This window comes from Ascidia mentula, chromosome 1, assembly GCF_947561715.1.
Source record: "Ascidia mentula chromosome 1, kaAscMent1.1, whole genome shotgun sequence".
NCBI classification, from domain to species: Eukaryota; Metazoa; Chordata; class Ascidiacea; order Phlebobranchia; family Ascidiidae; genus Ascidia; species Ascidia mentula.
The window spans coordinates 43,676-65,591 of NC_138566.1; the positions used below are offsets into that span (position 1 = coordinate 43,676).

General features: G+C 39.4%; 4 protein-coding genes across 5 annotated transcripts; 1 reads left to right on the top strand and 3 right to left on the bottom strand.

Moving 5' to 3' along the window:
- The first annotated feature begins 158 nt into the window (after nucleotides 1-158).
- LOC145917111 (E3 ubiquitin-protein ligase Hakai-like) lies at nucleotides 159-1,900 on the top strand. Its single transcript, XM_083002925.1, has 5 exons — nucleotides 159-331; nucleotides 384-484; nucleotides 1,020-1,106; nucleotides 1,163-1,224; nucleotides 1,276-1,900. Exons 1-5 carry the CDS (start codon nucleotides 220-222, stop codon nucleotides 1,751-1,753), a joined length of 840 nt encoding a protein of 279 aa, XP_082859051.1. The 5' UTR covers nucleotides 159-219; the 3' UTR covers nucleotides 1,754-1,900.
- Nucleotides 1,873-2,783, bottom strand: LOC145914301 (peptidyl-prolyl cis-trans isomerase-like 1). The gene is made up of 4 exons (XM_083002114.1): nucleotides 2,728-2,783; nucleotides 2,508-2,662; nucleotides 2,102-2,260; nucleotides 1,873-2,030 (listed from the first exon to the last, which is right to left on the bottom strand). The coding sequence occupies exons 1-4, from the start codon at nucleotides 2,781-2,783 to the stop codon at nucleotides 1,873-1,875; spliced, it is 528 nt and encodes a 175-aa protein (XP_082858240.1).
- LOC145917085 (zinc finger protein 346-like) lies at nucleotides 2,520-6,932 on the bottom strand. 2 transcript variants are annotated; one of them, XM_083002923.1, is made up of 9 exons: nucleotides 5,658-6,932; nucleotides 5,500-5,607; nucleotides 5,322-5,446; nucleotides 5,175-5,246; nucleotides 4,846-4,981; nucleotides 3,859-4,000; nucleotides 3,259-3,448; nucleotides 2,728-2,895; nucleotides 2,520-2,662 (listed from the first exon to the last, which is right to left on the bottom strand). In XM_083002923.1, exons 1-8 carry the CDS (start codon nucleotides 5,776-5,778, stop codon nucleotides 2,803-2,805), a joined length of 987 nt encoding a protein of 328 aa, XP_082859049.1. In that variant the 5' UTR covers nucleotides 5,779-6,932; the 3' UTR covers nucleotides 2,520-2,662; nucleotides 2,728-2,802. The 2 variants fall into 2 exon arrangements, with proteins under 2 accessions (XP_082859049.1, XP_082859050.1); XM_083002924.1 differs by lacking the exon at nucleotides 5,500-5,607.
- A 4,085-nt stretch (nucleotides 6,933-11,017) lies between these two features.
- Nucleotides 11,018-21,401, bottom strand: LOC145891296 (cilia- and flagella-associated protein 43-like). Its single transcript, XM_082981919.1, has 36 exons — nucleotides 21,269-21,401; nucleotides 20,814-21,067; nucleotides 20,623-20,756; nucleotides 20,433-20,566; nucleotides 20,232-20,379; nucleotides 19,964-20,111; nucleotides 19,741-19,877; nucleotides 19,493-19,684; nucleotides 19,273-19,353; nucleotides 19,052-19,221; nucleotides 18,829-18,935; nucleotides 18,572-18,769; nucleotides 18,336-18,496; nucleotides 18,109-18,249; nucleotides 17,923-18,053; nucleotides 17,514-17,650; nucleotides 17,411-17,461; nucleotides 17,183-17,349; nucleotides 15,024-15,149; nucleotides 14,880-14,970; nucleotides 14,689-14,819; nucleotides 14,397-14,612; nucleotides 14,225-14,344; nucleotides 14,088-14,177; nucleotides 13,861-14,031; nucleotides 13,705-13,801; nucleotides 13,446-13,566; nucleotides 13,251-13,389; nucleotides 12,930-13,105; nucleotides 12,715-12,861; nucleotides 12,519-12,659; nucleotides 12,305-12,464; nucleotides 12,079-12,243; nucleotides 11,623-11,739; nucleotides 11,450-11,567; nucleotides 11,018-11,260 (listed from the first exon to the last, which is right to left on the bottom strand). The coding sequence occupies exons 1-36, from the start codon at nucleotides 21,295-21,297 to the stop codon at nucleotides 11,091-11,093; spliced, it is 5,016 nt and encodes a 1,671-aa protein (XP_082838045.1). The 5' UTR covers nucleotides 21,298-21,401; the 3' UTR covers nucleotides 11,018-11,090.
- Nucleotides 21,402-21,916: the final 515 nt, after the last annotated feature.

Consider the following 21,916-nt stretch of genomic DNA (forward strand, 5'->3'; position numbering starts at 1 on the left):
TTGTTAGAAATTAACATTAAATAAACAGCTTGTAAGAACAGTAAGTTTCAAATTAAGTTATTTTTCTGTTTATGGTTTGAAGGTTGCTGTATGTATCCGCAATTCCAAAATTCTACGTATACCTGGCAGCAGTTTCCAAACTTCAGTCTTACCACTGGGCTGGTACGCAACTGTATGATGTGTGTGACTGTGACTGTGTGGGTTTGCTGTTGAATTAACATGGACGAGGCTAGCTCGATATACAAGAAAAGACGCTATAAAAGTAATCACAACGATTATCAACCGCGATACAGAAAGCATTCTAAAGACTGGAACTGGCGATCAGATTCTGGTAAATGTGAAAAAAGAATATTTTTTTGTCTATACATTTCTGCTTGTTTTAGAAAGTTTCAGAGAAGAAACTCGGTACCAAGCCAGACAAACACACCAAGAAAATGTACGACATAATTTCACGGAATCTGAACCCCCATCATGTGATATACAGGTTGGGTGAAAAATGTCAAATCTATGCTGTATGAAGTAAAATGGCAAGGCCCTTATGTGATGGTGGTTTCCTCATGCATGATTAGAGATATGCCAGCACAGAAAAGATACTAAATTATCAGAATGCTTGTAGTCAACATTGTGTCAAATACATACCGAATTATTTTCTGATGCTGACAATGTGCAGAACTGCTGGTGGTAAGATTTAGTGGAATTCTGTGTCCGTATTTGTATTAAGCCCAGAACATCACCACATAAAAGCATTCTCTGTCATATGGCTTTAATAAGTTGGTTTAAACAAACCTTTTCAATATATATTTATGGCAAACATTTTTTTAGTTTTAAAATTTTTTATCAGCATGAAAATTTTCCCTGGTTAACATAACAAGTTTTCTTTAAAACAAAACTGAGTTGCTATGCAAGGTCATTTTATAATGAAATTTTAACTGGTAATCATAAGCTTTTTTTCCTGTCAAAAAGTTTTCATTTTTTTTGATTTAATCTAGCCTCAATGCAGTTATTCATACATTCTGTAGATACATTTAATTGGAAGGAAAACAAAAGACCCAATGATACATGTATGTGAAACATGTTCTTTGCCAATCCGAAGCTATGGCCGAATGGTAACATCCAATTATGTATAACACAAATACACCAAATTCAAATGTAATTATTTTAGATACCCTGCAAGCATGTGTTCTGCTTTTCCTGTGCAAAGAAAACAGACAACAATTGTCCAAGGTTTGTACCAACATTGTTAGTGAGATTTGTATGTTTATTGTATTATCTTAGGTGCAAAGAAAGTGTGCAGCGAATTGAACAATGTCCTCTTGGAAGTGTTTGGCTTTGTTCTGTTACAAATGCTTGCAAACGCACATATTTATCACAACGAGACCTTCAGGCTCACGTTGACCACAGGCACAAAACATCTAATCCCACTATTCCACATCCAATACTTTTGCCCCATACAAATGTGGTTGTTTCACATCCACCAATCACAGTTCCACCACCACCACCACCATTGCTGCCACATGCTGATACTTTTCTTCTCGCTGCATCAACATCTCCAGTGATACAATCTGCTTTGCCTCCCACTAGTGTTTCTGATTCTACTGTCATCACTCGACCAAGCAGTAATTTAATCACAATCCAAATCCAAGACAGTGGAGCAGCAGAACAGACTGCAAACTTCCCGCCCCCTCCACCACCCAGAAGACCCCACAATCAACCCCAGCTACATGTGGCAACTTCACAACCATCAAGATTTTAAACTGTGCTAAAGGATTGCAGAATGGAAATCCAAAGTGTAATGATTTATTGAATTTTTAATGCAGTAAAGACACAAAGCGCAGAATAATGCTAAAAGATCAAGGTTTTATTGCAAATGTTTCAGTAGTAGTCGATCCTTTCTGAGTTTTCATCAATACAATACATGCTGCGCACTACAATGTCTTGCACAGGGCAATCTTGTGGAGTGGTCTCAACTTGTCCAATCATTTTCAATATTTTTAAACCTTTGTTAATTCTTCCAAATATGCTGTGCTTGCCTATAATAGAAGCAAAACCACTTAATAAATATTTTGGGCAAACAAATGTTTTTGTTTTAAATATGTCTCACCATCAAGCCACTGGGTTGGGGCGAGTGTGATGAAGAATTGGCTTCCATTGGTGTCAGGACCAGAGTTTGCCATGGATAATATTCCAGCACCTGTGTGTTTCAGCTCTTTGTGAATTTCATCTTTAAATCTTGGGCCATAAATAGAAGCGCCACCTCTACCTGCAGGAGTTGTAAATATCGCGAGCATTGTGTGCAAAGAATCGCAAGTTAAGAGCCATGATAATGAGACAGCCGACAGCAATGTATGATAAACTTTGCAACAAAATAATAGAAAATATTTTGGTACCCACCCTCAATTGAGTTAACACCACCTTAATCTATATCAACTCCTAAAGTTATGATTAATCTTGACAAAAAGAATAATGTGTTTTAAACTTATCGATTGACTGGCTTTACATAAACTGACCTGTTCCACTTGGATCTCCCCCTTGTATCATGAAATCGTGGATAATTCTGTGGAACTTTGTGTTGTTGTAAAAACCCCTTCTGCTCAGCTCAGCAAAATTCGAACATGTTTTTGGTGCATGGTTCCAATACAGTTCGATTTCAAATAAACCCATTCTAAATAAGTTCCAACAACTATCACAAACACTCCAGCAACTTGTTGACAAAAGTTAATAACTTACGAGGTTTCCATTACAACTCTCGGAGGTTTCCATGATGAAGGGGGGATTCCCGCCATTATCCAACACAAAACAAGTTTATTCAACGCGTAGCTGCTGAAACTGGAAGCCAAAGATTCGAATCGTGAAAACATGTTTGCTCGCGCTACACACGTACCTCTCTAGCGCAACCTAGTGGACAAAAAACTAATTCCGGTAATCATTTTATTTGAAAGGTAACAAAGAGCACATTTAATGAACTGGTGTTTAACAAATCCTAAAACAACCAAATAATTGCTCTGGAACTTTTTATATTGTATACCGTTTATTTAAATTAAAAAGACATTTTTTTCTTTTCCCCAGATATTTTTGGGTGTGTTTGACTGCAATGTTGTTATGCAAAACTAATTGCTTTTTTCCTCTTGGTTTATATACCGCCCCTTCCCCTTCACATTTATGTTCTGCTGTTTGGGTTCAGTGTTCCTCCTACTAGGCATTTTCAATTTTTGAAATAATCTCTTCAACACATAGATTTATAGTTTTGTCGTCACCCACATTACTGGTGTCACATTCTGCTACTTGGATGACCCTCTTCACGCCTTCCTCACATAAATTATTCTTTAATTTATTCTTTTTGGTTTTCTCTCCTTTTTCAGGCATTGGTAACTTTTGTTTCTTGAAACTAATTTCATCTTTTTCATCCCCTGATGTATGTTCTGCATTTATTCCCTGTTCGGCAACTTCCCTGTGAAATAGTATCCAATAAAACATACATAACATTTAACAAATAGTTTTTGACATAATATCTGTTGTTACAGTTACTGACAAGAATACAGACGTATTTGATAAAAACAAAATGAAATACACATGCACATTTTCAGTTGTAACTTTAACATGGTGCCAGTTTCTAATGTGCTTAAATCAATCTTTCAAAATTTGACCATAATACTTCTAAAAGTTTCAGTGTCTTCTTGTGATTCTTGTTTAGTTAAAACAGAAGTTATTAAACTTTCTTGTTTCACAGTAAATTTATTGGAGTACCAATGCACAGTAAGATAAAAATTATCTCTGTGTGGCAAGGCACCCCAGTTAAAAAACTATTGAGTTTACTCAATTTTACCCAAACCAATTAAATAAATTTGGTGACCCACTCACGTTTTCCCAACCATAAATATATTCCTTTTATGCCCCATAATCTTGTGTTTAGGACTCAGCATGTGTATTTCCAACTGTTGCACAGAATTTACACGGATATCACAAATGGGGCATCTTCTCCAAAGTGTTTTATCAACAAACTCTGTAATGTCCAAAATAAAATTTTATTTTGTTGCACTTACAGTAATTGCATTGGTCATTACCTACCCAAGTTACAAAATGTTTTAACTTAGGTGACATTAAAGTCCATAAAGCCAATATTCCATCCATACAATATTAAGGAGTAATCTTATCCTATATTAAGAATTTGATCCTAAACTGGAGATGGGCAATATAGAATAATACACTATTCTAGAACATTCCAGAATAGTTAAATTGAATCCAGAATACTGAATGCTATTCTGTTTTTGTTTTAGCTTGTGCACTGATGCACAATAAACATAAAAGATTTTTTGACATGTATCCAACAACAAAGCACAATCAAAGAATAAATTTATTGCATATTTACGTATTTACTCGATTGTAAGCCGTGGCTTGTAAAGTTGTTTAACCTACCGTTTGTGATGCCAGAGTGTCAATGAAATTCACCTTTTAACTCATTGTGCCGTATCAATACGTTATATCACACACAGCAATCAGCATAGCTGACAATTTAAAATGACAGATTTGTTGACAATGATTGTTGTAGGACATCTAAGTTTGCCTTTAACATTTACGGACGGCTTACATTCAAGGGCAGGTTATATTAATTTTTAAACACCGCCGCATTCTGCTTACAATCGATTAAATATGGAAGGGTACCGTCCATGGAAGCATTCGGTTGAAGACAATTTGGATTCGGATAGTTTAGGATTCGAATTCTCCGGATTCGCTATTCTGAATTGCCCATCCCTAGCCTAAACTGTAATTTATGGTAAGGTTTACAAACATCATCATATATACTTTTCAATTTATATTAATTGTTTTACTCAGTTAAAAAAATGTCACCCTTGGACAATTCTTCTTTTAACTTCTTTGCATGCTTCTTTCCTTTATAATGTGCATGGGCATCAATACTGGATAAAAAATCAATTTGGCACGTTGAACAAGCTTCCATTTTCGACCTTATTTGTGACCCACCTTGCTGACAACAGATACAGATTATTTTTATAAACAATACCATCATTGCATATTTTTGGTTGCACAGCTGTACAACAATAAACACAAGTAAAAAATAATGTCAACATTTTAAAGCTTGCTACATTATTTCCGACTTATATCTAATCATATCAATATGCACATAGTACTGGCAAACTGTTGTCACAGCAACAACATACCATATTCCCAGGTTGTTTTGCTCCAACTTTAACAAGAAAAAAAGTGCGGACCTTTTTTTGGTGTTTTTCGCTCTGTAAAAACAACACGACCATTTGATAAATATATAACAAGCGGAAAAGCTTTATAATTTATAGTTTCTGACCAACCATGTAGTGAGATTCCGCTTGGTGTGCTGTAATAAGGTCGACTGAGCACACTTTGCAATAATCCGATAAAAACAAATTGTCAGGATCATTTTCAATCCCAGTGGAGGACTCGATAACAAGGCAACCTAAAATACACTCCTCTCAAAAAATTAACTCCACATAATCTCTAGCAACTTACTGCTTACTGTTCTCTGGCTTTTGTGTTTGGAATGATGTTTTTTACTTTTAAAATGGTTTAATGTTTCATGGTTCGACCTAAACCACATTTTGCACAACGAGCAATGTTCTAAACAACAGTGACATGAATTCCAAGACATTCTTACTAATTTTTCCTACCTCCAACTTCTTTGCCGTTAAGGTTGAACCCAGACACACCGAACGGGCCTTTGTCTGTAAACCAAAAGTCTTTTGTAGAATCATTGTCATCACTTTCATGTTGGGAGCGAAGAAATGCCATTCCGTGGACAGTCAACTATATCACCATGAGACCTTTCTTAATGTTACAAGACGGATTTTACTCGTGCAAAGCATATTTATGTACATCAGGATGTTTATACACAGTAAAATGTTTGGAGCTAGTGTATAATTGTACGTACCTAATAACTACACACCAACCTACCTGTGTTTTACTTACCGCCAACGGCGCTAAAGCGCGTTAACCATGGCTTACATTTTTGTTGGAAATATCATTCTTTCTGAACTAAAATAGTTATCAAGGCATTGTATAGAGGTATGTTAAAAAGCAAGCAAAACATATTCCATCAACGAAACGTTTGTTTCGTTCACCACGTGCATCGGCAATGCTACACACTTCCTAAAATATCAAAATTCTTGGTCTTTAGGCAAATCTACCAAAAAACAACATGCTCTTGGCGTGTAACTAAACATTAGAGTCATAATATTGCAAAGTCTTCGTGAAATCTTATGTTGAGTAGCCACGCATGTGTAGGGTTTTGGACCTCACCTCACACCGATTAAACAGTTTATTATCAGGCTGTGGGAATAAATCCCAAGCCGGCGAATAGCTTGTAGAGTCTCAGTAATAATAATAGTGTAACAGTAATACGATAGAACAAGTAGAATCGAATGGAATCAAATAGAATGAATTTACAGATACACACTGGGCTTTAAAGCTCTCCATACTGAGAGCTGATTGGTCAATAATGTCACGTGATATCTTGAGGCGCTTGAAGTAATATAATACAAGAACATAGGTGTGATGTGACATAAGCATAGGAGAACATTTTATGTGGTAAACAGGATGTTGAATGAATCACTTTACTCGAGAACATTCGATGGTTAAATCATTTGGGTCACATTATGGGATTATGCAGTAGATGTGCAAAGCTGCGCGCAAAACATTACGCAATTCAAGCACTGGTTTCTGTGACGTATGTTACAAATACTTCCCCCCAGATTTGCAGGTGATGAATATAATATCAGCTGTAGGCGATTGAAAAGTTGGTTAATGCGATTGAGCGAATAAAATGCACATTCAAAGTAACAACGAAATTTTGATGCGTTTGATGGTAATCAATATTGTACAGTTTGATACAGACATTACAAAATGAAAGGCGAACAATGCAATTTGCCAACTTGTGAGACCATGTTGCGAGAAATTGGCCAGCTAGAAGTTACATGCTTCATCAAACCGAAACAACATTGAACTGTGTCGCAAATAGTGCGGGACAATGATAAGGAGTAGAGAGTTGCGTTGCGGCTGACCTTGTTGGCAGCAAAAGTAAGAGGCAATGTAGAATAGGGTTGCAGCTGACCTTGTTGGCAGCAAAAGTAAGAGGCAATGTAGAATAGGGTTGCAGCTGACCTTGTTGGCAGCAAAAGTAAGAGGCAATGTAGAATAGGGTTGCAGCTGACCTTGTTGGCAGCAAAAGTAAGAGGCAATGTAGAATAGGGTTGCAGCTGACCTTGTTGGCAGCAAAAGTAAGAGGCAATGTAGAATAGGGTTGCGGCTGACCTTGTTGGCAGCAAAAGTAAGAGGCAATGTAGAATAGGGTTGCAGCTGACCTTGTTGGCAGCAAAAGTAAGAGGCAATGTAGAATAGGGTTGCAGCTGACCTTGTTGGCAGCAAAAGTTAGAGGCAATGTAGAATAGGGTTGCAGCTGACCTTGTTGGCAGCAAAAGTAAGAGGCAATGTAGAATAGGGTTGCAGCTGACCTTGTTGGCAGCAAAAGTAAGAGGCAATGTAGAATAGGGTTGCAGCTGACCTTGTTGGCAGCAAAAGTAAGAGGCAATGTAGAATAGGGTTGCAGCTGACCTTGTTGGCAGCAAAAGTAAGAGGCAATGTAGAATAGGGTTGCAGCTGACCTTGTTGGCAGCAAAAGTAAGAGGCAATGTAGAATAGGGTTGCAGCTGACCTTGTTGGCAGCAAAAGTAAGAGGCAATGTAGAATAGGGTTGCGGCTGACCTTGTTGGCAGCAAAAGTAAGAGGCAATGTAGAATAGGGTTGCAGCTGACCTTGTTGGCAGCAAAAGTAAGAGGCAATGTAGAATAGGGTTGCAGCTGACCTTGTTGGCAGCAAAAGTTAGAGGCAATGTAGAATAGGGTTGCAGCTGACCTTGTTGGCAGCAAAAGTAAGAGGCAATGTAGAATAGGGTTGCAGCTGACCTTGTTGGCAGCAAAAGTAAGAGGCAATGCAGAATAGGGTTGCAGCTGACCTTGTTGGCAGCAAAAGATAATCAAGTCCCGTATTTGTGTGTGCAGTAGTGCGTTTGAGGCTATAAATCCACACTTGGCCTCTAAAAGACGTCATTATCGCAGGAAAAACGTGTCGGTGATACGGCTACGGGTAATACGAATAAAAACATGCACAATAGCAAACTAAGTTGTCCTCCTGGGTCCGTTGAAATGTTGGACGGACCGTCATCAATGCGAAAAAAGTTATGTAGTTTTCAGGAGGCGAATTATGAACACAAGCGTGAAAATAATGGATCTGTTATATACAGGATGTTGGTAAAACGTTAAAATGCGAATTACAACATGGTTTTCAGCGCGTATAAAGTTTTTATGAGCGATTGTCGCTGAAATTGTTTGTTTATTGTACCTCTGAGAGATTGTCCATGCGACTCCGTTGCTCCTTTGGTTGTATTGTTACGTCGTGAGTGCCTCCAAATGGGGTTCCAGTTTTATCTTCTTTCTTCTCAAGACGTGAGTTTTTCCAAAAGGGAAACCACTGTAAGGTTTTCCCTCACCAGCAAACCGTTATGATACGGGGAAATCCCGTTTCGCCGTCCGTGAGGTGGTTTAAGTGTCAACCGTTTCTATAAACTTAACCCAAATTTAAACCTTAATAGAGATTGAGGTCGGTTTTATTTCTTCGTTGCTGTTGTGCATTTCGTAGACCAGGGGTGCACACCCTGCGGTCGCACGCATGCTTTATGCTAGTGCTTCCCAACCAGTGGGTTGCTACCCATTGGAGGGTCGCGAAGCTATTTCAGGTGGGTCGCGAAACATTTCTAAATGTTACAGTTTTCTATCCCAATCAAAAAATTTCGCCCGGGCCTTAACCGCTTTTCTTTGGTTAGCTTGGCTGATAGGTATGGCCCGAATATGGATATCGAACCTCAGCCAGACATATACCTCTGGTAAAAGTTCGACAAAGAAACACTACCAGCGATGGCCGTAGATGCGGGTCTTGTTTGGCACATCCTTGTTACTGAAGTTAGGCCGAACAATATAACTGTGCATGTTCAGGCCTATTATCTAACCTCAACCTACTATGTCCCGCACATACTGAATGATATACCCTGCATACAATTATCATTGACACAACAATTCCAATAACCTTTCTTTAATTTATTGAAACAAACAATTTGCGTAAATATGAGTTCGCCCACCATCGCAGTTCTCCACTCCGGACAGAGATGGGATTTTTTCAATCACTGTAAAATTAAAAACTTTTAATAGCACATAAATAAATAGTTAGGCAAATTTGCTCTAAAAATTAGGCTAACAGTACCACAGACACAAAAACAAGAGGCAAACTCACAAATATATAACATGCTGCAATGTACTGTGCTTACCATTGGGTCAGTTATGATATTTATCAAATCTGCAGCCATAATTCTTGTAGGTGCTGCATCCTTTTCTCTCAATTATACTTTCAAATTTATCATGGTACAAACATGGGTTTTCTTTTCTTAATACCTATAGCAGATAGTTAAATTGAAGGTAGCCTATCTGATGTTCTACAAAATCTTAAAACAGAAGCATCTGCCACTATTAATGCTGACAATGACACAATATTATTCCCAAATGATGCAATAAAACGGATTCAGTCAGATACGCAACAAAAAGAAGACCTAACGTCTGTTCACAGCGGACTCATCTTCACCAGACCACGCTTTTCACGCATGAATGAATCCGAAATAAAATTGCGCAATTTATTCTCACACATTGAAAGTTCAACCACGGTAATGACAAAATGTGGCTATCATAATTCCATGACCACATCATGAAAATAAAATCGCCAAATTTTATCAAGAATAACACGTAATATATGTCATCAAAATTATTTCGAAATAAATATTATATATCGCAATGGAAAATTTGCCTTTGAAATCTCCAAAAAATTAAAGTGTTTGTATTATTCTTCGAAAATTCAATTTTATGCAAGGCACCTTAGAGATATTTAACTTAGTCACTAGGGCTAAATTCATATAAGGCAAACATGTTCGAGCCTTCAACGGGTTGATACCTTGCAACCACACGCCGCGCAAGCGTCGCAATGCCACAGTTGAACCTTAGTAGATTTTTTAGCTAATTATCAAACATGGCAACACCATACCTAAACCTATTATGTATGCACTCATTTCTTACGTTATTCACATGCTTGGCCGCACGAGACATAATCGCAGAACAGCCGATTGTGTGATTAGAATGGCCGGAGATAAACGGTAGAAATTTTTTGATTGGGTATTAGATCACGAAATTATTTCAATATCATTACGTAACATTCGTTTGGTCATATCTCATTGTGGGTCGCACAATAAAACTTGCATTAAAAGTGGGTCGCGAAATAAAAAGGTTGGGAAGCACTGCTTTATACTACATTTCTATCGTCGGCCGTGCTTTGTTAAAATCTTAACTGGTTTTGCCTGGATGTTTTAATGGCTTATGAAGTTATAGTCAGTGTTTGTTATAAAACAGAATAAGATTACGTATCTTTAACTAAGAAAAATTTATAAACATAACATTTCATTACACTTTAAAGCATAAATAAATGCGAAATGATCAGTTTGGACTCACTGGCGGCGGTCGTTGGTGATATAAAGTCTGTGTGATGCGGTCGGTAAACAGGTTGTGCACCCCTGCTGTGGGAGAATCGTCGTCGTTGCATATCTTCGGTTAGTGACGCCATAGCTTGCCCCCCCCCCCCCACCTTCGTTGTGACGCAAGTTGGGGATTCTCCGATTTTTAGAACATCGGTACGTACAATTGTACACTATAGACGCAAATACTTTTTCAGTTGTGTCACAAAGTGACCTTTTTGTTGGTTTTATCCAGAATGTTAAATTAACACACAAACTTTAAGTCCACTGGAGGCAAAATATTTTACCCGTGACTGAGCTAAGTTTAAACACTATTTTTGCCTTGTTTATTTTAGGAGTTCTTTTCGAAATTTGCAATTACGTTACGAATAGTGCTTCTTGGCTGTAAATTCGAATATTGTATTGTTACTTTTCGGTCCAACTTTATTGTGAAAGGAACGCTCATACAAACACACATATAAAAAAGAGTACACTTGTAAAACTATCTTTCAACTTGTACAAGAGCAGGAAACGTTTTCATTCGTAGCCTTTCGACCTCGGCCCTTAAAACGGCAACTTCTTGCGCTTGTGCCTTTGCCAGATCAACAAGTTTCCTACGTTGAACAATTCCCTTCAATCTCTTGTCAGAAGTACTTTTCGCTCTCTCGGTCGCTGTGAAAATACGTCATCATCGCTTAACATTTTTATGGATAATAAATATTCTCACACGTTTAAGTTCACCCATTTCCCGGAAACCGAGTTTCTTGAATTAATTAATCCCATATTTGATATATTATACATACAAATATATGCCACTTTGCAAACACCACGCAAATATGGGCGTTTACTGACAGCACTTACCATTGACGTTGGCGATGTTCATGCGTTCCGACACTGTCACATGCAATCCTTTAAGTACTTTATCAAGTTCAACATTCTCGTGTTCCTTAGAACGGATTGTGCGAGACAATTTCTGTGTCTGAAATAAATCGGAATTTAAAAGACTGTAAACGGAATAAAAACTCAATTCCAACCATTTCACGTTTCTGTGCGACATTCTTCTCAAGCTGTTTATTCTGGAGAGCGAGAGTTTGTTCTAAAACCGATATCTGTTTCGATTGTTTGCTTGTGTGATTTTCTTCATTCAAAAACTAAAAAACAATTGATAACATTTATTGTACCTTCAGGTTTGAACCATCAACCTCTGGTGTGCGCTACTGTTGTCAAAACTTTTGGTCGCCCCCAAAACATCCAAATTTAATAGAAACATTACACCACGGAAATCTGACAAATAGGATTTATTATAATTCGCCAGGAAGGGAAAGTTTATTACTTTTAATAACTCGGGCTGAAACAAAATCCAAGAAAAGTTGAAAATTGATTGTTTTATTTGAAAGGTTTCCGAAAGTTTGGTCAACACTTAAGCTCACTTGAATACATGTTACTAAGCTGCAAAGGTGGGGATTCGAATCATCAACCTTCCTACTTACAGCTTGTAGATCCTTAGTGAGTTTCAGCATCTGTATGTGCCTTGCTTTGTTGTGTAAATCTTCCATCTGCATCATCATCCGCTTCCGGTCCCACTCAAGCTGGTGGATTCCCTTCTTAAAGTCCTTGCTCTCATTCATCGCTGCCACTTTGCTTTCACCAAGACCCTGTACACACGGGGGGTCACCTAACGGGGCTTTCCCACGTTTTTATGAATGGACAACTTACCCTTATCGTTCCATTAAGATCCTCGACAACTCCCCTATGAATGAGAATGCTGTCTGAGTAATCAGCGATAAAAGGTCCGCAGGTAATTTCCACCCTTCCTTGCTTGAGGAGAAACTGAGCCTCCAGATTCAAAGTATTTTTCATCATATCTTCGTACAATCTATAACCGAATAACCATAAATATAACCTTCATTATCAAACATTCTGCAGTTACTTTGTTTGCTGTTTTATGACGTCATCAATTTCACGTGCCAGTAATTCGTCTTCTTCTTGTCTCCGTTGAAGGTATTGCGTCATTTCCGCCAACGTCACTGCGCTACGCTTCACCCGGATCTCGCTCTCCATTTTAACACGCCTGAGTGCACAACACTGCATAACAAGGGATTTACGTCATATTTTGTCATGGCAACCTTGATTGACAGAGTCTTGACCAAAGATGTTGATCGCATCCCTCAGGCACGTTTGCATCCGCATCCAATTCATCCAGAGCCGATAAATTGCTCTCGCTACCAACAATGCTCCCTCCAGTGTCTAAAGTGCCACGTTGTCGCTGGATTCTGAACCACATCAAGTTTATGGAAATGAAAAAAACTATTCAGCGATAACGATATTATATATTTAATACCTGGGCCTCCGTTTAAACAGCTTGTACAACTGATCAGCGAGCGAAAGAGGAACGTCCGAAAAGTCGCGTTTAAACCCACGGTCCAACATTTTGTCTTCCGCTACTACGCTGTCATAAACCTCACGATATTCATCCACTAAGCGGCGCACTTCTGCCTCACGATCCACCGCGGAAGTCTGTGTATGTCACCCAATATACGTATGAGTTTCTCAAAATAACTTTCTACACAGGTCGCCAACATCTAATGAAGCCACATTTAAATCAGTTTTCATTGATTGCCATTTCTATGGTGGCTTATAGCATGGGGATTTCCCTACTAACCTTAGCCCGGGATTTTACTTGGATCAAATAATTGAGGTTGGATTCGTGAGTCTTCAATTCGTCATCAACCATGATAGATTGAGTGAGTCGCAACATTTTCAACTCCTCTTGGTTCACCACCATGTCAACTTTGACTCTCCTGTCGTATTACAATCATCACAACCAGAAATCGTGGGTTCGAACCCCACCTCATACCTGCTAAATAATTGAACCAAAGATTCATCGAAACTGGTCATTCCATCACTGTTGCTTTGTTGCAACTTCTTTAATTCATTCTCCAAGTTCTTCCTATACTTTTCCCGTTCTTCCTGCAGGTCTGCACAATTAACTCGTTAACCAACTAACAATACATGTTGTGATTTCATATTTTCATGCCCCGTCTTAAATAAAAGCTTGTTTATCTGATTCGCGGGTGACGTAAAATTAGGAAGCCGCAAAATAGTTTTTCACCAACCTTTCATTTTCTTTTCGTACTCCTTAATCTTTTTTTTGTCCTCGTCATTCCAGTCCTTCTCCAACTTCTCAGTCACGCAATCCGGAGGCGGAATGTCCTGAACACGTCACGTAAACGTCACTACCGTAGTGACGTAATTACAAAGAATAGGAAAACCTGTTTAAGAATATCCTCCCTCTTGACCTGAAGAACTCCGCCCATCATATCGACAAGAGCTCTTTCTCGTTTGTTGTCTCCCTTAGCAGCAGCTTTTCTCTCTTCCTCCACTCTTTCCTCATCCTCCTTCTCGCGTTTCTGTTCTTCACTCAGGACGCGCTCTACTGTCACCTGGTGGAAGAATAGATAAATTCCATCGTCGCGAAAACCGTGTTTCCACCACAAACCTCGTCATCCGTGACAAGAAACACTTTCTCTGGCATTTCGCTCTCGTTTAAACTCGGGTCATCCACGGTCTCAAAGCCGATCTCAAGCTCCTGAAGCACATAATTAGGTTCCACATCCATAACTACCATTATATTACCTTTATTATTTGCCGGATACGAACGTTCCGCTCCTTGATTCGACCAATTTCTTGCTCTTTGTTCCGATAAACATTTGAAAAAGCCTCATTAAATGCATCTTTGATTCTTCCAATTGCATCCTACACAAAAAAGAGTTACCATGGAAACGATAAGAGTCCCAGGAAAACTTACCCTGATGAGGACGACCTGAGACCATTTCTCCTCCTTAGTGTGGAGTTCGAATTGTGAATAAAACAGATCGTTTGATCCGGAATATTGGGGTCCTAGACTCCCATGTAGTGACAATTGTCCTCCCGCTCCTGGGGATGTTGGGACTTCCTCTTCTTCATCATCATCTCCTCCAGCACCAGTTTTATTACTCACGGCCTCCACAATGTTCTTGCGCACCTAGTGGTGACATGGAAGTCAATCCACAGATAAAGTCGCCGCCCAAACGTCACCGGGGTCTAAAATATTTACTCACAGAATTCGCTGCAATTTCTATCCTTCTCATCCGGGACACTTTGTCAAGGAGTGCTGACTCAGCAGACGTAACAGGCAAAGTGGGATAATTGCTGACTAATATATTTCCGTTAAATGAAGAAATGGATCTTCCTAATTCAAAACAACCCAAGTTTTTAAAATATCCATGTCATGGATTAATATGTTCCCCACCCTTTGTCACCATGTCGTCCCAACATTCCTTTTTTATCAGATAAGCAAGATAGCGCTGGGCAAGATTTTCAAAAAAAATATCCTCTCGAACCTTCAAAGTGCACAGTAAAACTTGTTGAACATTAAAAACACATAGAAACGAACCTCTTGGACATCTTTGTCCTGTCTTTCTTGCATCCTCTTCTGCTCCTCGGTGTCTAGGTTATATTCGTCATGGCGAAGTTGTTCAATTCCAGGAAGATTTTCATTATCTGACATCATCTTAAGGATCTACAGATGACATAAGTTACAAAAATAAATGGGAAAAAACGTTGTATTTTAATTTAGGCAGTGGTTCCTAACCTTAATTAAGGCAGTGGGACTGGTTGCAAACCACTAGTTGGGAACCAATGGTTGGGAATTACTGGTTGGGAACCACTGGTTGGGGATTTCTGGTTGGGGATTACTGATTGGGAATTACTGATTGGGAATTACTAGTTGGGAACCACTGCTTGGGGATTACTGGTTGGGAATTACTGGTTGGGAACCACTGGTTGGAGATTACTGGTTGGGGACCACTGCTTGGGGATTACTGGTTGGGAATTACTGGTTGGGAACCACTGGTTGGGGATTACTGGTTGGGGATTACTGATTGGGAATTACTGATTGGGAATTACTAGTTGGGAACCACTGCTTGGGGATTACTGGTTGGGAATTACTGGTTGGGAATTACTGATTGGGAATTACTCGTTGGGAACCACTGCTTGGGGATTACTGGTTGGGAATTACTGGTTGGGAACCACTGGTTGGGGATTACTGGTTGGGGATTACTCGTTGGGAACCACTGGCTGGGGATTACTAGTTGGGAACCACTGGTTGGGGATTACTGGTTGGGAACCACTGCTTGGGGATTACTGGTTGGGAATTACTGGTTGGGAACCACTGGTTAGGGATTACTGGTTGGGGATTACTGGTTGGGGATTACTGATTGGGAATTACTGATTGGGAATTACTAGTTGGGAACCACTGCTTGGGGATTACTGGTTGGGAATTACTGGTTGGGAACCACTGGTTGGGGATTACTGGTTGGGGATTACTGGTTGGGGATTACTGGTTGGGAACCACTGCTTGGGGATTACTGGTTGGGAATTACTGGTTGGGGATTACTGGTTGGGGATTACTGGTTGGGAACCACTGCTTGGGGATTACTGGTTAGGAATTACTGGTTGGGGATTACTGGTTGGGAATTACTGGTTGGGGATTACTGGTTGGGGATTACTGGTTGGGGATTACTGGTTGGGGATTACTGGTTGGGGATTACTGGTTGGGGATTACTGGTTGGGAACCACTGCTTGGGGATTACTGGTTGGGAACCACTGGTTGGGGATTACTGGTTGGGGATTACTGGTTGGGAACCACTGGTTGGGGATTACTGGTTGGGAACCACTGGTTGGGGATTACTGGTTGGGAACCACTGGTTGGGGATTACTGGTTGGGGATTACTGATTGGGGATTACTGGTTGGGAACCACTGATTGGGGATTACTGGTTGGGAGTTACTGGTTGGGAATTACTAGTTGGGAACCAATGGTTGCAAACCACTCGTTGGGAACCACTGGCTGGGGATTACTAGTTGGGAACCACTGGTTGGGGATTACTGGTTGGGAACCACTGGTTGGGGATTACTGGTTGGGAACCACTGGTTGGGGATTACTGGTTGGGAACCACTGGTTGGGGATTACTGGTTGGGAACCACTGGTTGGGGATTACTGGTTGGGAACCACTGGTTGGGGATTACTGGTTGGGAACCACTGGTTGGGGATTACTAGTTGGGAACCACTGGTTGGGGATTACTGGTTGGGAACCACTGGTTGGGGATTACTGGTTGGGAACCACTGGTTGGGGATTACTGGTTGGGAACCACTGGTTGGGGATTACTGGTTGGGAACCACTAGTTGGGAACCACTGGTTGGGGATTACTGGTTGGGAACCACTGGTTGGGGATTACTAGTTGGGAACCACTGGTTGGGGATTACTGGTTGGGAACCACTGGTTGGGGATTACTGGTTGGGAACCACTGGTTGGGGATTACTGGTTGGGAACCACTGGTTGGGGATTACTGGTTGGGAACCACTAGTTGGGAACCACTGGTTGGGGATTACTGGTTGGGAACCACTGGTTGGGGATTACTGGTTGGGAACCACTGGTTGGGGATTACTAGTTGGGAACCAATGGTTGCTTATATATATAATTAAACCACAGAAGGTTGTAAGAAACAATGCATTGGATATCAAAACAATAAAAACTAAATAGAAGCAAACGTACAGTTTTCCTCATGTCCTTAATTTCCCTCTTTAAGTTGATTTTGGTCTCATCAAACTTTGCACTTTCCTCTTTCACTGCTATCATCTCCTTTACATCCAACCATGTTGTATCCAACGACGGGGTGGGGGTTGGTGTCGGAGTTATCTCACTTACTGCCCCAGTCAATGCTAAACCATATATACCCACAAATTTACAACTCAAACTATCACCACACGACAACAAACTTACGTCTCTCTCCATCACCATCTAGTGACTCTTCAGCATGCTGTGCCGAGACCACTATGCAGTGGGTGGTATTTAGGTTGGAAATAATATCATTACTAAAATTTACCTTCAACAGGTGAATGCCATTCATCCATCTGGGATAAAACATGGCTTTCACTATCAAGTCCACTTCTGAGCTGCATGTTTAACAACCTTGCATGTTCTACAGACACATTTCCTGCAATTTGACCTTTAGACTGGAACCTGCAAGTCATAATAAGTCATGACAAAATGATGTAAGTATGTCACATTGTAACAAACGTTTCTCCCATCTTCATGTACATGGGCCTACAAGTGGTTTGGCAGCAAGACTTGCCAAACAGGAGCAAACAAAAGAACAATGAAAATATCCTCTATGTTATTGCTGACCTTACAAGCCTCAGTGTAAAATACGTTATAGTTTGGAAAAATAAAATATTTAGCTCAATTCTACACATGATTCTATTTAACTTCACAACTTTTGTTATCCCACTAACCTCCAAGACAGACAGACAAATGAGCTGTCATTCAAACCAACACTAACAATCTGATTGGCATCTGGTGAGAAACAAATTGTTTTAGCCCCGCCTTCCATGAAAGAGTGAGTAAGTGTTGAAACAATGCTGTCCTGTTAGATCAATTGAGTGTAAGTGAAAACTGAAACATCACAAAAGTGTTCTCACCCAGTTGCTAAGATCCCGGATCACCAATTTCCCATCAGGAGATGAAGATGCCAACCATCTTCCATGATTAGAGAGAGCAAGGATTCCTCCAGCAAGCTGATGACCTTCATGATCTGATGATGGAGGAAACAATCCCGGTTCCTAAGTAACAGATCTTTGGTTTTAACTTTGAAGCAACATCTGCAAGCAGTTTGTGAAATAAAACAATGAACTAGGGACAAATTTGCCTCAGATTGTGATTGACGCGGTTTCAGGGGGAGCTTGAAATGAAGAAGTCTTTTGCTTCGTTTCGACAAGGCCGCAATCTCAATTGAATCATTTATGCTCGTGATGAGAGCAGATTCCACTTCAGCTGCCAACTCATATCGAACAAACCCAATGGAAGAATCTGAAGCAGAAAAAATTTAGAAACTAATAAATTACGATTAGCATTCTTAAAACAGAAACTAATCTCCTTTAAAACCTTTGAAATTCTGACGCAGGCTTTGAAAATTTTCCTCAGGATGATCCAAGATTTCCCCAGTTAGTGAAAATATAACGACAACATTGGATGAAACATCCTCATCATCACTTCCAAATGACGACGTTACCGTGGCAATGATACTAGATTTAGTCCCAGATGTTTGATGAATTGCAAAGCTTTTAACTGAGCTTTTGCAATCTGAAAATGTGTGATAAAAACAATAACAAAAAGAAACATTTCCAAATAAACATTCTTACCGACATAACCAATGCAAGTAAAATTCTCAGAAGGTTTTGGGTCAATGATAAATATGTAATTTTCTTCATCACTTCCACATAACAAAAAATTACCAGTGTTGTTGTACCTTCAACACATAATGTACATGTGACCTGCTGTTGATTCTCAATAACAACATGATTACATTTTGTTTCGTACAAAAAATGTTCAACAACTTAAAGTTTCTTAAACTAATGTGTTTACATGAGGGAAGTGACAGGAGACCGATGAAAACGTGAACAGCCGACTTGTCTCATCGTACCATCCTTCTCATCATTGTCGTAGAGACAGGAAATATCAATGTAGATCACATGACCACTTCCTGTTCCCACAGCAACCACCAGACAAGAAGGGCAGCATGCGATGGTTGTTACCTACAGTTGATGGAGCAAGTTACACAAGGTTATCACTGGTTGTTAACTTACGTGTGTTGATAAAGACAGGGAATCAACAAGTTTGCCATTCTCACTGTTCCACGCCTGGAGGAGCCCATTTTCCCTACATGTCTGAAAAAATCCACAAAATTAGTTTCAGTTATTACAGTACCAATATAATAAAACTAATTTACTGGAGTGAACTGAGTTTAAAAACATATTTTACTTGAGAGTTATTACAAAATAATCACAAAGAAAGTAAAAAACTAACAAGACAGAATCTTCCACCGCTTGCATAGCTGGCCCCGATGAATTGTCCATTTCCCGTGGTTGACACTTTGTTGTGTTGATTATTCATTATGTTGTAACAATGCAAACTACCTGATACCGTCCCGAACAATAGTGAAGGTAAACCCCCAATTGAAAGAACTGAGTTTGAGATGTTTTCATCACATTTGTAAAGCTAATATGCAAATGAGTTTTATTTATACAAATATTCTTAGAAGTCATAAACTGTACCTCTATGATCCTTAAACCATTGTTGTCCATATGTATTTTTCTCAACATTCCATCAATTCCACCAACAAACAATCCATTTTGATGGATCACCATTGTGTTAAACATCCCAGATACAACTTCACCAGAAATTAATGCATCTACAATTAACAAATAATCTAATAATAACAAATCTGAACAAATAAAAAGTTGTGCTACGATACCGAAACAGTCAGCAAATGCTTACCAGCCATTCCACCCAGTAACAAGTTTGTTTTCCCGTTCTCTGGATTAACACGAAACAATTTGCCGTCATGGCAACCAACCAAAATTTCACCTTGCATTGACCAACATTGAGATGATGGTTCGACTCGAGGATGTCGTCTCTCGGGAGCCTTAACATAACAGTCACATAATTTCCATCTTATTTTACTTCATAATGCAATGAGGAATTATTTATTTTCTTAATAACACTTTTTTCTAATAACACTCAACAAGCAAGATTTTTGACTCACTGTAAAGTTTTTTGTGTCATCTCCTTCTAACCCAGCTTTAGTTGCAGATGGAAGTGAAATGGTAAATCCCATTCTTGTACCTGGCCTGGATGAGAGGTCTTCTGCATCTCCAACCACTGTTCCATCGGAGGCAGGGAGGTTGACTTTCCTGGAAAATTTTTTAAAAATCAGCACATGGCAACAATGAAAGCTTGTGGCAACCTTGCAGATAATGTCGCCTCTTCACTGCATTCTTCAATTGTCCACAATGTTGCATGCTCAGGTCCAATCAGTGAAATTTGTTGATTGTTAAGAGGATTAAAAAGCAAAGAAGTAATTTTATTGTCACTCAGCAGCTGCAAGGAACAATTTCGTTGATCAAACTAATCAACAAGCAAATTGGAACCCTTACCTTTTCACTGCATCTTAAAGTTTCATCCTGCCATTTCCAAACGAACAACATGAAATCAGGGAGTCCAGAGCAAGCAACAAGGTAATTCCCCGATGGTGAGAATGCAAGTTGTGTGTATTCCAATTCTGCGCCTCCTGGTCAAGAAAATATGGAGCACTCACCTAAACTTGCTGGTTAGCTTTGATGTTTACCTGTAAGTGTTGCAATGACTCGCATTGTCTCAAACTGGCACACGTATATACAAGGGTTCAATCCATATTCTGCCACTGCAAACAAACCACTGGATGGAGCTGTTGCAATCTTGCTTACTCCATTCCCGGGCCCCTGAAAAACTTTTTCTTCAGCAGAAAAAATGTTGACAAACTTGACATTATTTCCACACGAAAAGCAAACATGGCTTGAGTCGGCATTCCAAACATTTCCACCCTTGTATCCTTGAATCCAACTGTCAACAAATCATGTAAATATTTGTTAGTTTTAGGGATTTTGCTCAGCAAATTTAAAAAGTGAAAAAAGATGTTTATTTTTAAATAAGGAAGTTACAACAACAAACCAACGGGTTAGTAGATAAGAAAGTAACCGAATACTGCTATCAAAGTGTTTGTGACATCTCAACAAAATCATTACTAGAATTTTTATACATTACCTTACGGTCAAATCTCCATAATCCTCCATTTTGACTACCGCGTATATTTTAGAAAAACAATTTCTACTTCAAACGAAACTGAAGAATCCCCTGATTTATCCGTTGCTTAGATACGTAGCACGAGATGGCGCTAGACACAACGAAGAATAAATTTGGGGAATATTTTTTACATAATTTGGTTCCGCCATGCTTTTGTTGGCCGATTACAGCCAGTCCACCCTAGGCAAGCTTCTAGTTCCGCTTCATTTCACTTTAGCAAGTCAACGATAACGTTCGTTATTCGCTGTTCAATCTAATTGAAATAAAAAATAACCTGCGAGTCAAAATTTACAAAATACCTACAAAAAGATGGAAACAAAAAAATAGCCTAAACTTTTCCCAATCAGCTGTCTCCATACAAATCATTTATTTAGCAGAAACCTGTGATTAAAACCTCCCTTCATTTCCCCCTATCTTATTTGCGAACAAGATCACATCAAAGGCAGCATCCGTTCTCCGCTTTCAATACCACAAACTTGTTATTGCCGTTCATTCAGAGAGAATAATTGAAAATTATTAATTAGCAAAAACGTTTTGACAGTTTCAGTACCGCGATTCCTACTTCACAATCAGGACACTTATGGCCTGAACTATGGCAAGTTTTAAAAT